General features: G+C 53.1%; 2 protein-coding genes across 2 annotated transcripts in view; one reads left to right on the top strand and one right to left on the bottom strand.

The window, feature by feature from the left end:
- WNT3 (Wnt family member 3) overlaps positions 1-7,880 on the top strand; it is an 8,859-nt gene extending 979 nt beyond the window's left edge. The window contains exons 2-4 of the mRNA XM_004707526.2: positions 1,958-2,223; positions 2,757-3,244; positions 6,153-7,880. Of these exons, the coding sequence (XP_004707583.1) occupies positions 1,958-2,223; positions 2,757-3,236 (746 nt within the window). The 3' untranslated portion in view covers positions 3,237-3,244; positions 6,153-7,880. The remainder of the gene's footprint in view (positions 1-1,957; positions 2,224-2,756; positions 3,245-6,152) is intronic.
- Positions 7,881-10,833: 2,953 nt separating this feature from the next.
- Positions 10,834-16,242, bottom strand: part of NSF (N-ethylmaleimide sensitive factor, vesicle fusing ATPase) — a 147,706-nt gene continuing 142,297 nt past the window's right edge. Inside the window, exons 20-21 of the mRNA XM_004707240.2 lie at positions 14,526-14,581; positions 10,834-12,504 (exon numbers count right to left, since the gene is read on the bottom strand). Of these exons, the coding sequence (XP_004707297.1) occupies positions 12,483-12,504; positions 14,526-14,581 (78 nt within the window). The 3' untranslated portion in view covers positions 10,834-12,482. The remainder of the gene's footprint in view (positions 12,505-14,525; positions 14,582-16,242) is intronic.

Consider the following 16,242-nt stretch of genomic DNA (forward strand, 5'->3'; position numbering starts at 1 on the left):
GCTCCCATCCTGCCTGCGGAGCTCCGGCCTCCCTTGGCACGCAGGCGGGAGCCGCCACAGTCCAGAAGAGGCCCTAGGGCCCGCGCGGCCTTGGGCGGGTCGCCCCTCTCGGGAGAGGGACATGAACCGCACCGTGGCGAACCCTCGATGACCATGTCTGCATAATGGGACTGCTTCAAAGCGACACGCCCCACAGGGTTGGGAGGATCACGTGGGCTAACCCGAAGCACTGCGTGCGATCCCTGACCCACCAGGGCCGCGGCCAGTGGTGTCACCAGGGAGACGGGGATGACGGGAGCATTGGAGGGCACTGGAATCGTTCATTAAAAATGTGGGTAGTGTTTCAGCGGGAGTTTAAAAAAATCTTTTAAATACACATATCCTTGTGGTTGTAACAACAAAAACATTTCTCAGAGGCCGGTGTATTAATACACCCACAAAGCTAACACCCCATGCTAATTTCCATTTTGAACCTAACACACTGGTCAGGTATGTCCTCATTACCCAATTATGGTCATGGTTGAAGTCACAGTGGTTTTCGTTTGCATGTGTCATAGGCTAGCTGCATAGTGGTTATACCTTGGGCGAAACACAAGGTCAACAATTCTAAGCCACCAAGTGCTCCTTACGCTTTCTGCTTTAAGGAATCCAGTCTCAGAAACCCACAGGGGCAGCTCTGTTCTGTCCTGGGGGGGTCTATGAGTGGAACCCGACTGCATGATGCTGAGTGTTAGCAGACACACTGTCACTCCCAGTGGATGTTTTCAGGGTTCATCTTGACAAATTCTCTGGTGTCTTAGCTACAATATTATGGTGATTAGTATTTGGGAAACTACCAATGACTTATTTGAGAAATAAGTAATGAGCGGAATAGGAGACAAATAAAACAGGCTTCCACTTAGTTATGAATATTTTAGATGTTTTAAAACAATCCATATTTGCATACTAATATCTTACAATATCACACATTATTGGACGATTAGACGAATACTAAAGCTCACTAAGGATTCTGTATGGTCTGGTGCCAGAGGAGGGCCATTGAGCCTTGACACCATGAGTCACACCAACGTTGGCTAGGGATGTCCCTGTCCCCATCTGGATCCTGGCATGGGCTACACCTGAGGGAATTGCATTGGGCTCCTGGGAGGGGTTGGCTCTCCTCAGTTCCGAAGCTTTGCTCTGTCTGGGGGTTGGGAGGGGGAGACCTGGTGCCTGGGCCACTGTCCTCTAGTTCCTGAACCCGGATGGCCTTCCACGCGACTTTGGTGGCTGGAAGAAATCAGACTCACTTTGCAGAGTGACCAAGGCTGCTGCCGTGGTGGTGTCATTATAATGGCGCTTTGGATTGCTATGTTCAAGGTCAGCAGTTTGCAATTACCAGCTTCCCAGAGGGAGAAAGACAGGGCTTTCTGTTCCTGGGGAGAATTTCAGTCCTCAAAACTCCCAGGGGGCAGTTCCACCCTGTCCTGTAGGGTCGCCACCAGTCGTCATCGACTCAATGGTAGCAAGTTTGTTTTTTGGGGGGGCTTGGGCAGATTTAGGCCTTCCTACCTTTGGACCTCAGGATTCCTCTAGGAGTTCAAGGGCAGCCCGTGGTCCCTCTGGAGTATGAGGGGTAGGGCTGAGGGTGGGGGTATGGATGGGTGGAGCCAGGTCAGAGGGTGACAGCTAGCTATCTTCCAAAGCTGCTCAGTGACAATTTCCAACACTCTGTCCCTGGGCCTCTGTTTCCTCATTCCTACAGTGGGAATACACAGCTCTGCTGGGTCAGCCAATGATGGTGGTGATGGGGGGGCTGGGGATTCCTCTTCTCCTTGGGGAAAAGCTCCTGCTCTTCCTTGCCCAGGCCCCCCCCCGCACCCCCACCCCCGCTCCCTTTCTGGGGAGGTGGCGGCGGTAAGGGCGGTTGCCTGCAGGGTCCAGTCCTGAGCCCCGCTGCCCCCTGACCTCCCCACAGCCACCCGTGAGTCGGCCTTTGTGCATGCCATCGCCTCGGCTGGTGTGGCCTTCGCCGTCACGCGCTCCTGCGCCGAGGGCACCTCCACCATCTGCGGCTGCGACTCGCATCATAAGGGACCACCCGGCGAAGGCTGGAAGTGGGGCGGCTGCAGCGAGGACGCCGACTTCGGGGTGCTGGTGTCTCGGGAGTTCGCAGACGCACGCGAGAACAGGCCGGATGCGCGCTCAGCCATGAACAAGCACAACAACGAAGCGGGTCGCACGGTGAGCGCGGGTCCCTCCCGGCCCCTCGCATGCCCCCGCCCTGCCGCCTTGGCCTCGCCCATCACCCCGCCCCTTCCGGCAGCCCTGTGCTGCGGGAGCCCCAAATTCGCTGCCCCTTGGCCAGGTGTGACCCCTCCCTTATCCTGCTGCCCTCCTGGACACAGGTGGGTCTGGGAGTGTGGCCACCCCACTGGGCAGGTGCCCGGCCAGGCTAGCCCAGCCCCTGGACTTTGCACTTGGCCCCCATGTCTTCCTGGCGGCGCGGAGCGAGTCACTTACGCCCAGGCGGGTGGCCGGTGTTTCCCACCCTTTCGGCCGCCAGCAGCCGCGATACGGGTTAGGGCGGGCTGCGCTGAGGGGAGCGTCGCCACCGTGGTCACCAGTGTTGGGCCCGGTGGGTCTTGGGTGGTCCCAGCAGTTCCTCCCGAGCCGAGCCGAGAAGGCTGCAGGGATGGGGAGGCCGAGGCGGAAGGGTCGAGGTGTGCCCCGATGAGTGGTCAGTGCGGGCTCGAGCGGCCTCTCCTCTTCCCTAGACCATCCTGGACCACATGCACCTCAAGTGCAAATGCCATGGGCTGTCGGGCAGCTGTGAGGTGAAGACCTGCTGGTGGGCCCAGCCTGACTTTCGGGCCATCGGCGACTTCCTCAAGGACAAATACGACAGCGCCTCGGAGATGGTGGTGGAGAAGCACCGCGAGTCCCGCGGCTGGGTGGAGACGCTCCGGGCTAAGTACGCGCTCTTCAAGCCGCCCACCGAGAGGGACCTGGTCTACTACGAGAACTCCCCCAACTTTTGCGAGCCCAACCCTGAGACGGGCTCCTTTGGCACCAGGGACCGGACTTGCAATGTCACGTCCCACGGCATTGATGGCTGCGACCTGCTCTGTTGTGGCCGTGGCCACAACACGAGGACGGAGAAGCGGAAGGAGAAGTGCCACTGCATTTTCCACTGGTGCTGCTACGTCAGCTGCCAGGAGTGTGTCCGCATCTACGACGTGCACACCTGCAAGTAGCCAGCAAGGTAGGCTCCCTGGTGGTGCAGCTGGGGGCCCTTGGACTAGAATTGCATTGGCCCTTCTTCTCCTGCTGTCAGATCCGGAAGCTAAGATTTTTCCAGCTTCCATGGGCCACCTTTGGGCAGAGCCTTGGATGACACGGAGCACACATAATAACCACAGGTGTTCATCTGAAGCAGCAAACCATTGATTAAAACATCGTACACAAATTAGCACATGATGAGCCGGGGCAGGTTTTTGCATGGCCACTGGCTAGCACTGTTGAGTGTTTGTGGAGAGAAAAGGTGGACCATGTGGGGCCAGCAGCAGAGAGGCCCGGTTTCTAGTTCCCTCTTTGCCTTGAACTTCCTGGTCCTTCACTCCACCAGGGCTCGCTTTCCTCACTGTACAATTAGGGTTGACATTCTTGAAATAGTAGGCTGAAAGGGCAAATGTCCTCTGTCCCTGGGGGCACAAGCAGTTTGCATCCACCTTGAACACGGAGGGCAAGTTTTTGCACAAGCATAAATCCCAGGGACCTCAGGAAAGCGGGTGGAGGAAGCGGCCTTATGCTGGGGGATCTGTGGCTTGGGTGGAGCAGAAAGCATTCACATGGAGTTTATGGATGATGGTGGGAGCAGGAGGGATTCAAGTTCAGAGTGACGGCGGTGAGTAATACAGGGATCAAAAGCCCTGGATTGTGTTCCCAAGCTTCCCAGAGGTGGTCAGCGTGGGAGGCTCTTTGCCCTGGCCCTCGGAGCCCTGAAAGCCCAGGAGTAGCTGGGTGTGGCATAGGGTGGTCCCCCAGTGTTCCAGGGCCTCTAGAGGCCTGGGCCTTGACTAGCCTAGCCCTGGATCAAGGGGGCCTGCTGGTGCAATGGTTAAGTGCTTCACTGCCAACTGGAAGGTTGGTGGTTCAAACCCACCAGCAGCTCCGCTGGAGGAAAGCCCTGGTGATCTGCCCCATAAAGATTACAGCCTAGAGAACACCTTCTGTCGTATAAGGTGGCTAGGAGTTGGGATTGACTGGACAGTGTTTAACAGTGGTGGCAGCCCCTGCCTGGCTGCCATGATCTGCCACCTGTGTGACCCAGACAAGAGCTCCTTCCCAGACCTGTTTCCCCACCTGTCATTCATTAGGTCAGGAACAAACACCAAGAGCACGGGGGCTCCTGCTCGGTCAGGCGCTAAGGACTTGCCTGCCTGGGGCTGGTGCCGGCTGGGCCGTGTGAGGGTGGTGCAGCCCGCACAGTGCTCAGGACTAGGAAGCAGGATAAGGCTCTCAGAGACTCATGATGTGGTGTGGTGGCTGTGGCCAGAAATAGTGCCGTCACTCGGGCAATCTGACTTACTGCTTCTCACAGAGATGGAACAAAGGCTGGGCACTAACTGGAAACTCCCGGGCCAACAGTAGCCAGCCAAGGTGTCAGGGATGTGTGAAAACGGCGGTGGCCACCTTCTTCTGAGGTCACCCAAGACTAGAGGGTGGATGACAGGGTCCCCGTCATCCAGCAGTGGGGTGTGACTAGCGAGAATGAGAGACAGAAGGGAAGTCACTTCCAGAAAGCAAATTCCTGGTAGGGCCTAGAGCCCGCCCATTTCACAGATGGAGACATTGAGTTGGTGGCCAGAAAGACCATAGGTGGGGCGTGAGTCAGCAGCCCCAGCCTTATCAGTGGCTCTAAGGGGAAGATGTATCAGATAGGGACTCCTGCAACTCTTGTCCAGTTCAAATCCAGCGCACACACACCCCCACCCCCCCAGGCTAGATAGCTGGAAAAAGCCATCCTCCGTGAGGGGAAAAGAGGGTTGGTGCTTGGGTATCTGGCATGCCTACCCCCTTCCATCCAGCCTCCACACTCCATGGACTCTCGAGAAGAAACTGCTCTCTCCCAGCCCTCCTCCTCCCCCATGGTTGAGTCAGACGAGTGGTGGTCTTTGCAGTCTTATACCCACGGCAGACCCTGGCCCATGCCCTTCAGACACACACTGTGGGAGCCCCACAGGCTGGCCTCCTGGCGTGATTCTGCCCAGACTTCTGCTGGCTGGACACTCGATTATGTCTTCCCCCCCTTCTCTGTGCCAGCACGCTGTGTACAAGGCGGCAAACTGAGGCCAGCTGGTGGGGATGGCATGGCCAGGCCCTCCAGCTTTTCTCTTGGCGACACTGTCTGGACAGGCAGGTAGGCGGGAGATAAGGGTCAGGAGCCCTTTACGCCACAAGAAGGGCAACGAGGCCTGCCACGGCCCTTCTTGAATGAGGAGGCCAACCTGTCCAGTGCCTGGAGCTCACCGTTAAGTCCCATCTTACGAGTACCCGCTGAGCCCAAGGAGCTGGAAAGGGACCTAGAGAGGAGTCAAGTGGCCTGGATGGCCCCAGGCCCTGGCTCTGCCCCAAGAGCCATGGGGCTGTGGACCCCGCTGTCACATAGGCTTTGGCCTGCAATCCTGTAAGAGAGATAAACAGACATACGCATGCACATTGCAGCATCCTCCTGGGAAGGGCTTATTCGGAGTTAGTGAAATAGATGTTCTCATGTTGAGACCTTTCATCACTGATGGCACACACACACATAACACGGGTCTGCTTTACATCGGGGACTGGGCCTCCTCCCAGGCTTTATCCGAAGTCCTCCACTCTGGGAACAGCTTGCTACTGGGCTTCCTGTTGCCGGAGGCTCCCAGCGAGAAAGTGGGGGAGGAAGGCTATGGATCCCCACCGGTGGCCCCTCGAGCCCTACGGCTCTTCCTGGAAAGCACTCGGCCTCCCTCCATGATAGACTTGTGGGCACTGGAGGGACACACAGAACCCCTGCCACTTTTGGTGGTGTGAGCACCTGCCGGCAGGCAGCCTCCACTATCTTGGCATTCCACTGGGTGGCTTCTCTAGGAAAGGAATTCCGTTTCCAATGATCTCCCTTTGTTTTCCCAAAGGGTGCTGGGAACGGGTGAAGTGTGTGACTGGGCGGATTCACCGAAGTCCCATGGGAAGCAGGCCCTGGAGCCGGTCTCGGCCCTCAGCACCGGACAGCAAGGCACATGGACTGTTGTCAGATGCACGGTAGTAAATGACCTGGACCCAACCCGCCCAGTGGCGGAGAGGCTTCCCCCTTTCTCCTCTAAGTTTCTCACTGGACCCTGGATGGTGTGTGGTTGTTTTTTTGTTTTTTGTTTTTTTTAAGAAGGGGCTTTCTTTTTGGTTCTCTAGGGTCTGATAGGAACAGACCCACAGCTTCTCTTTGCACATTGTTAAAAGAAAATAAAAATGAAACAAAACAGAAACTACTCCCACAGGCCAGGCTGGGCGAACATGGCGCTCTCTGCCTGGTGGCCGAGACGCCAGTATGGGCAAGACTCGTTTCCAAACGGCTTCTTCTGGTGGCATTCCGAGACCTCTGTGCGGTGGGAGTTGTGAAGTGGGTAAGACAAACCTCCGCAGAGTCCCTTTTTGGTCTACTCCCACTCCAGTCTGCTCTACCGTCACAGGCTGATAAAAGCCGTAGATGTAGTTAGCACCAAGTGGTGCAGGGCCCAGGTAATTGTGAGGGTGGCCGGGGGCCCTGCGGAGCATGGAGTTCTGGCTGTGAGCAGCTGGGTTCTTGTCGGTCTCCAGGAGGCGCTCCTGGGAACCGCAGCTCCATCGCGAAGTGAACTTCCTGCCGTTCTTCAGTTCCCACCGCCTGGGCAGTGTCTTTATACTTTTTTGATAGTAGACTTTGTGACCGGGTTCTGTCTGGGGCAAGCAGCCTTCAGCCCCCATAGCCACAGTAGTCTCTCGGGAAGGGACCGCCGAGCCCTTCCAGGCCGGGCTCACCTGTAGGCTTCATCAGAACAGCGCAGGGAGGGCAGCTCGACTCCAGGTCACCTTCAAGGGACACTGAGAGAGTAGTGACCTAGTCCAGAGATCTCAGCCATTTCCTCCCCAACAAGGGCACGTCTTCACCCACCTGTTCTTTCTCTGGCCTGTGGGAGCCAACAGGGATGCAGGATCAGCAGCCCTCTACTGTAACCCAGTGTTCTGAGACAGCCGCCATCCAAGCTTAGGTTCACTGGGCATTCTAACGGGGCTGAGTGGGCACTTACGCCCTTGGTTAAAGCATCTCACCGCCGAGTTCTACACGCTTAGTGTCCTATAGGAAGCTACCTAGCCGAGGGAGTCGAATGGATGGATGGGAGGCAGAGAAGGAATCTGTCTTCAGGAGACCCCGACAGAAGAGGTGCAGCAGGGCTGAGAGCAGAACCAAGCTTTTTCTTTCTTTTCCCACCATCTCTCCCGGCCCTGCCAAACAGTGGCCTGAGAGCCGGCCAACAGTCTTCTTGCTTGCTCTGGCAGGCTTGCCAAGACCAAAGTCTCCAAGCTGCGCCTGCGCCCTGGAGTCTGCGGAGCTCCTCCCCCTCTCCCCTTGGCTGGCAGTGCTCCCAGCCCTGCCCACTGATGCTTGCTTTAACGGGAGGTCATCTCAGCAGAATGGATACAAATGTTCAGAACTGCCCATCTTTTTATATCTATGTATTCTATATTAAAAGTGATAAAGTCATGTTTCTGGGAGTATTCAAGTAGCTGACAAGTCATTATTTAATACTAGTCCATGGAGTGCGTTGTAAGTATCCTCGCCAGTCGGGTATTAGGCTCCAACCTGCTGTATCCAAAGTTTTGTAAAAAGTTGTAGAAGTTGTTGATCTTTTTGATTTTATATTCAAAAAGTCTCTTTTTATAAATATTATTTATTATACGATGTATATACCTTTGAGTTAACTAAGATTATATATTATATAAATATATATATATTTGGAGAAAATATATTTCATCATGCAGTTTCTTTTTGTTAAGTCATTAAAGAGAAGGTAAATGAAACCTGAGAATGGATACCTTGTACCGTGTGTGGAGTTTCCAGATGGATGTGCAGGTCAGGGCTGTCTGCTGCTGGGCCATGCTCACGCTCCTCGATGGTCAAGTCCACTAAGCCAGTGTATCTAGGATGCCATGGACGGTAGGTCTGATCTAGGTGTCCTGACAGGCTTACTTTGCTCTAAGTTTCTGGTGAAGAATTTCTGGTTTGGGCGCTAACCCACCAAGGCAGCCATTCCTTTCCTGGACCCCCGCACTTCCTACAGGGTGTGGCTAGCAGGCCCTGGGATTAGTGCTGGCTTGCTCCTTTCCTCCTTGCTTTCAGCTCCATTGACTTGGGGAGGAGGATTAGCTCTATTGAAAGGGATGCTTGCCTGGAAATGGCCTCTCCCCTGCGAACTGGCTGTGGGAGCTAGGCTGTGGAAGGAAGGGGAAGTGGGTCAGGGAAGACAACCGTGTGTCGGAGCCTGGCAGCATCTGTCTGGACCAGGTGTCGCTGCCCTTCGGGATTGGTTTGGGCTGTGAACACTATTCTCTTCTTGCATTTTGGCTCCCAAAGGGTTGGCCCACACGTCACACCTGCTCAACTGTGAGGGGCTCTAACTCGGTTTCATGTGGCCTTCAGACCTAATCGTGCAGTGACACCTGTGCTTTGCTTGGTACAAGGTCGACGAGAATGGCGAAGACGTTCTCCTTCCCCCTCTCCTCCTCCTGACCTGCCTCTCAGGGGCAGAGCCAAGAGCAGAACAGAGCCTGTGTCCTGTGGCCCACTCGGACCTTCCTCCCACCGTGGCTCAGGAGCTGCCACTAGCGTTGCTCTGCTCACCAGGTGTCTGTTTAGCTCCTGAGAAGCTTAAACGACAAACACTATGGCGGTCACGTGTTCCAGGAATGGGACAGAGAGAGCAGGCACACACCTCTTCCGCATCTGGTCTCGTCTTCATTTTCATACTCATCTTCCCCAGCATCCTGGCTCCCTTTTCCCTTCTCCACCTATGAGATTGCTGAATACTCACATGGTGCTTATTCACAATTACCAAGGCCATTTATAATCCCGCCTAGGATTAATCATGTGCCATGATTAAAGAGAAGACCGTTTATAGAGTGAACATCTTGTTTCTCTGCAAGCACAAATGCGCACACACCCCAGGAACAAGGAGGTGGTTAGAGGGGGGAAAAGGTGCTCCCCAAAGGAAATATAATGAGAAGATGGATTTCAAAGAGGCATCTTTTTCTCTTTTTTTAATGAAGGCAAAGGAAGGTGTGAGAGTGGGAGGATGAGGGGGATGTGCTTCTGAGAAAGCACAGAGGAGGAAAGGAAAACGCAGAGACCGGCAGGGACGAGGGAGGGTGCCACTAACCTAGGCATTTCTAAGGGCATAGCCTACGCCAGCCCAACATATGAGGGCACGCACGCCAAGCGGGTGGCTGGACTACCGACACAAACAATTCATTCGGTAAAGCCGTGGTACGCTCCTCTCCCAAAACCTTCTAGGAGGCAAATCGCCACCTTGGCCGTGAATCTTTCGCTCCTCAAACTGTGAGCGGTTAGCTGGGTGGAGACTGGACTGGGGACCTCGAAGTTCCATCCTCATCTCCTGGGGTTCTTGCGAACACAGGCGCTGTCTCCTGTGCCAGCCCTGTCCTGGTGTCCGTCCAGCACACGCCCTCAGTGGGCTCGGCGCCAGGAGCCCGGGCTCGGGAGCTGTCAGCTGATGAGACTCTGTAGATGGTTTTGCAATAACTCCTGGCATTTACATGCTTTTTTGAACTTGCACACACACCTCTCCCCGCCACGTCTTTGAAGAGGCTGACGGGCCAAGTTGCCAGGCCAGGGGAAGGCCGCCTTGCTTGTACCCGGGCTCGGGCTCGGGCTCGGGCTGGAGTGGGTGTTCAGAGCTGACTCTGAGCTTGATTAGAGATGCACCTGAATCCACGCCGTGGCTTCAAGACCTGTTGCTGAAGCTTACAGTGGAGGCGGTTCATTATAGCCCCCAGGCAGATTTTGACCACAAATGGACCACATTTTTCCTGAGTTACATTAAAACAGTGAAGATGGTCACATTTAGTAAAGATAAAAGAATTTCTTCTTTTGAGGTTTTCAGCCCCCTGGGAAGAACAGGGCAGTGAGGGAGATGCGGGTGGAGTTGCCTGTATTCTATCCCAGCCTGGGCTGTAGCTTCGGCTGCTCTGTTGCCAAGCACTTGGTTTGAAAAAGTTTGGGAGTTTGGGGATTCCTCCAGAAATGACCTGGGCAAGGTTAGACAGGGACTGAGGGGCTTCCAGCTCTCCTGGGCTCAGAGAGGGCTTGAGCCATGGCAGGATCAGGGTTGAGCTGTTAGATTTGATCTTTCAAAACAAATGGAAAACCTTCGCTACCCACACTCACCACGTGAAAAAGGCTCACGGAACACATTCCTTGTACATTCCACCAGAAGGAGTGATGCTCACCAGGGAACACCTGCCCTTTCTGGCTTAGCCCTCATCTCGTGTACAGCGTTGGCACCTCTGATTATTGATAGGTACAAATAAGCACAAGCGAAGTATAAAAGTTTTTGTGCATTAGCTCTTATATATGCTATTTTTTAAAAATAACTACGTTATTTTTTTAAATAACTACATGTTCTCAGAAACTAAAAGCAGTATTTTAAGGAAAAACCACTTGTTGCCTTATATGACACCACAGGGGCTTCTCCTCCGGGCCCCTCTTTCTCACATAGTCACACCTGGACAGCCGGCCGGTTTGTGTAGAATAATGGGCGCCCAGACATTTCCACGGATATTTATTGCATTCCTTCATTTGCATTTAACAATATAATATTCAGAATTTTCTTCAATATAGTTTTGGACAAAACACAAAAACATTACCCTCATTTAACGAGACATTAGGTAATACAATGTGTGCTGCTTTGTGGGAAGGGGAGAGAGCAGGGGCGGAACAGGTCAGGGGCTCCAGGATACAGGCCACCAGGGGTCACAGGGTTATACAACACAGTCCACTGTTTACAAAGCCACAGAATAAGCAAGGGGGAGACCCCCAAACCAAAGAAATGCAACAGATAAGTGTCAACCAAAAGCACACAGACAGCAAGGCATGGAGCAGGTCTGCCCTCTGCCGCAGGGACAATGACAGCCACCTGGAAGTGCCACTGTGGAGTACCCTCACTGCCCTTAAGCCCCTTCAGGCGGCTCCCGGGCATCCTCTCATTTTAAGCAGCGATGGGGAGAGGGTGGCATGCGCTGCCAGTCTCATCTCCAAATAAGACGACCTAATTACATTCCTTCTAACTCAGATATGAGGCCAAGCACCCGCCGGAGGCCCCGTGAGCTCTCCTTCCCTCTGCAGAAGCCTGGAGAAGGTAGAGGACACCTGGTCAGGGCATCGGAATGGATACAGGAAGCTGGGCGGGGGGAGGGGATTGCTTTTTGGGAGAATAGTGTTTTAGATGATACTGCATAATAAAGATAATTTCAAGGGGGTGAGTTCCAACTAAGGCATTCAGCTGAGAGGGAAAAAAAAACCCCAAAGGTGGTATCACTAATAGGTCCTTAATACCATACTAAGGAACTGACCCACTTAAGAGTTGGGTACTAATTAATGCTGAGAGGTCTGTAAATGGGTTTTAGTAAGTCCTTTCTGTTAAGGAATGCATGTTCTCTCCTCCCCACACAGCATTCACAGGTTGTTGCCAACATTTCCCCAGTGGTGACAATGACCATCTCTCCCCCCAAGGAGTACACTGCTTCCTTAAAGGGGATGTCACAGGCCACCCCCAACCGCCTCCCAGTCACCCAGTCAGGACTTCCAGTGCAGAAAGGCCGCCTCTTGGCGGCAACTCGGAAACAGGTCTGAAGATGGCTAGGAGTCCCGAGACGCGCTTCTTCAGGCAAAGCAAGTAGACCGGGTTTCTGGAGGTGAACCTTTAACCACATCCCCACTAGCCCTGAGTGTCATCAGCACAGGGAAGCTGCCAGACAACCCCTTTAAACCGACAGCGCTCGCCCATGTTCCTGGTTTGCACATAAGAAGTCTTCATTCCACTTGGTCGTGTGTTGGCTTGCGTGCATTACATTTACTGAGAGTTCTCGGGGGTGGTGGTGGTGGTAGGGAGCTTCAAATGTATAGTGTTCACAAGTACAGTACACCTCTCACACATAAACCTGAGTAAGGAGGGATCGGCTTGCACAGAGAAGTAAGCACAGCATTCTAAAGCAGACCTGTACCTTCCACAAAACACTAGACTATCAGCAAGCAGAAGAAAGGGGTTTATTGCACTACACATGCAGAGCGTGCGCGTGTGATGGTGGAGGACATTTCACTGCGTCCAGTATCTTGAGCAAGAGGAGTGAAGATCCCAGCCCGGCTTGCACTTGGTCATTTCCCTTGGTCACTGTGTGCTGTGGCTGGTCCATTTTCAATCATAGTCAAGGGGGCTGCTGCAGAGGGAAAATACACACACACACACACACACACACACACACACACACACACAACAGGTCAGAGTCTGCAAAGGAAGGCACTAAATGCTTCTTCCAAGGTTTCTACATTTCTCACTAGGCATGTGCTACGAGTGAGCATCACACAGAAGGAAAGGATCACAGCTCCATGCACATACGAGCAGGTTCTACTAAACATGTACCCTTGAGCTTTGTCGTGCATCATGACAGGGAGCTTTGTGAAGCTGGACAGGGAGAGCAAACCCACAGTACAACCCAGTTCCTTGCTCGGTCTCTCAGACCTGCAACATAGGAAAGAGTCTAGTAAACGCAAACAGAATTGTCTTAGGGCGCAGACATGCGGGTAAATATGCATGTAGCACAACTGCTGGGGATTGACCAGTGTGCCCTAAAAATCGATGGAGGAAATCCGAACCTCAGAGCCTGATATAACAGTACTAGAGACAAGACAATCTGGTACAAGAAAAGTGGAGGGCTGCTTCAACAGATAATCTAAAACGTGGAAGCAGTTTTAGAATTGGGAAGCGGATAGAGGCTGGAAGAGTATTAAGGTGCCCTAACAGGAAAGGCCTAGACTGCCTTTGAAGAGACTTGGTGGACTTGCGGGTGCCCAGGGCAAGTCTGGTGAGGGCACAGAAAGAAGGAAGGGGAGCGTAGAGAACACCGCGGCCCCACCAGCAGCATGTGGGTGCCGGATGGGGTCTGGTGAAGCTTTACGCGAACATGGGCTTGGACGATGGAGGAAGGGCTCTTGCACTTTATTCGGTGGCCGAGAACTCGTTAGAATTGTGTGCAAGTGTTTCTTGGAAGGTGGAGTTTTTCGGTGAAAGCCTTGGCTATCTGGTTAAAGAGATTTCTGAGCCAGATTTGAAAGGGTCTAAGTGCTTTGCTGCTTACAGTAAAATCTGAGAGGAAAGATGAACTTGCAAAATGAACGGGGCGGAATTAGAACAGAACATAAAGATTTGGAAAAGTTCGTTGTACAAAGTAAGGACACGCATTCTAGGGTGTTCACCAAAAATGTGGCTATCCAATCTTTCCTGAGAGGCTAAGCTTGTGACTAATGAATCTAATAAAAAACACAGCAGAAAACTCATCAGCTTAGACGGAAGAGGACAAAGGGTAAAAGGGAAGAATGCTGTTTGCCTTCTGGGCAGGAAACAGGCCAGAGTAACTCTTCTCTGTTGGCCTCCAAGGAGGATGGTTTTCTTCCCGGGCTGTGGGCTTGTATGGGGCCTCTGATCCCTTCTCTCCCTCCGACGTCTCCTATTTGTAGTAGAAATGTCTGCCTTGTGCCTGACCGTGTACTTGACAAAGACAACCTGTCGTCTAGATGTCAGACGCTCACAGATGAAGCGGGGTTTTGCCTTGAGAGCTCGTGTGGAGGTTCTAGCAGGGGAGCACAGCTCCTTGCATGTCCTTGACTGAAGTCCAGAAAAGCCGTCCTCTTCAACTGAGTCTGCACATGGAGCGGTGAGGGAGCAAGGGGCACCTGCCTAGCCAGTCAGATCTCCTGAATCCACCCTGGCCATCATGGGCTGACAGATGCTGCAGCCAGATCGCCTTCGCCTCCGGGGGGAGTGTCAAGATTGCACAGAATCCTCCCACAGTGCGATATCAATCCTAACCCTTATGTCGGTGGTTCTCATCCCACTTGGCAATGGGCGGCCTTTGTTAATAAGGCAGGAAGAGTGTAGGGTAGGTGTTGCGTCAATCTCTCTTGAGAGATAAAAGAGATGAAATCAGCAAGCAAGCAGGAAAGATGGAATAAGACAGACGACAAAGACACGCAAGTCTCCGAGGGACCAGGAAGCAGAAGCTGGAGACAAGGGCCTTCCTCCATCGCCGACAGAGGAAGCCGGGGCTCTGCAGGACCTCCGGCCTCCTCAAGGGTGAGAAGACAGGCTTCCCCTCGTTGCAGTCATTGACCTATGGTATCTCTGTGGTAACACTAGATAAAACACCAGCACTGGGGTTTCCCAAGTGTCACATCTACTTACGCTCCTTCTTCTCTTAAGAGGGCCATGAATTTCCTCACACGGTACTCAGTGTCCATCTGAAAACACCAGAAGTGAAAAGGGCAGGTTAGCAGCATCTCCCAAGAACCATGCCCTTGCTTCATGCTTTAAATTTCTACCAACACTCCACCGCCTCATGGGAATGCGCTCCCTGCTCCCGGACCAGGCTCACTGGAGGCACACGTACCCGCTGGCTGGGCCCAGGCATCGCAGCCAGGGCTCCCCCCGCTAGCACCGGGGTGAAGAGGTACAATTCCCTTGTGAGGCACCAGGAAGCCCAACCCAGGCCATTCACAGAGGCTCCGACAACACCTGATGCACAGACAGGGCTCGTTTACATCTAAAGGCGAGACTCGACCTGAAGACACCAAGAGACAGGCTGGTCCCATGGCGGAACGGCAGCTTGTTAGCCAGATGACCAACGATTTTGCTCCTCTGAGCTCCAGGCTCCCTTGCACAGTTTACTGGCAATTAATGAAAGACATTGGGTCAAAACTAAAAGCAAAGAATCCTAAGAGAGGGGCTGCCAACCGTGACAGGGTCTCTGGGTAACCTGGGTCCCCTCCAGTCCCCAAGAGCAGTGCCAGGAAGTCTACTTAAAAAAAAAAAAAAAAAGGTTGGGGGTGGGGTGGGCGTTTGACTCAGGGGCTAGGTGCAGGCTGCTATCATTAATTAGCGATTGGTTTTCACTTTATATTCATGTTATACTCATTTGTTGAGGCCATGTTAGTTTCACTGGTCCACCAGAAATGTGAGGTTATCTAGAAAACGATCATTAAAAATATTTTTGATTCCTTGAGATGAACTTATTTATTTTTACTATAAGAAACACACCTACATTTTAAAAAATGTTCCAGGGCAGGAGTCTGTTTTCCCAGTGGGAACTCCCTGCCCTCCGGGAAGAGCGCTCAGATGCGTGTGCAGCTGCCCTGCGTGTGCAACTGGATTCCACCGCCCCCCGCCCCCCACAGCCCGCCTTCTCTTTAAAGGACAGAGCGGAGTCCTCTATCTCGGAAAAACACTGCCTAACAAGTTTCAAATGTATCAAAGTTAAGAGGTCAGACTACAAAGAACTAAGAAAAAGTGTGAAGAGCTCACAAAAGACACATTTTTCCACTTTGGGAATAGAATTACATATGAATCAATTGTCAAGGTCTAGAGGGGAAAAAACAAGGAACTGGCTGCAGCTCAGCACTTGCAGGTCTCTGCCCATTAAATATATTTAATATGTGTGAGCAACCACGGACTGCCTTGCCTGTAGCTATGGAATTAAGTCAAGAGAAAGGGAGGAAAAAGTAATCTAGATAAATGACTTTATTCCCCCAGGTGACATCCAGTCCGAGCAGCTCCACGGCACTGTGCAAGTTTTAACAGAGAGGCAACGTGACTTCCATTCGGCTCCACCACATGCCTCCCCGCTTGGGCTCCGGCTCTCGGAGGCAGATCTAAGGGGAAGCCACTCAGCTGCACGAAATCCATCTGACAGGAAGGGTTCAAGCTCAGAGGCCTATGAAGTGTCAGCCGCTGAAGATTAGGCCCAAGTGCCACACTCTCCCTTTCTGCCCTACATCCAGAAGAGGCATTAGCTCGATCCTGACCTGCAGGCATTAAAGGCAGAGGAAGGGGGTGGGGTGGGATGGGAATGGGGAGAGGGGACAAAAAACCCACTTCACATAGTTTCTTCTGTGCAATTATTGGG

This window comes from Echinops telfairi, unplaced genomic scaffold, assembly GCF_000313985.2.
Source record: "Echinops telfairi isolate 266 unplaced genomic scaffold, ASM31398v2 ScPeMD7_7458;HRSCAF=8496, whole genome shotgun sequence".
Classification (NCBI taxonomy): domain Eukaryota; kingdom Metazoa; phylum Chordata; class Mammalia; order Afrosoricida; family Tenrecidae; genus Echinops; species Echinops telfairi.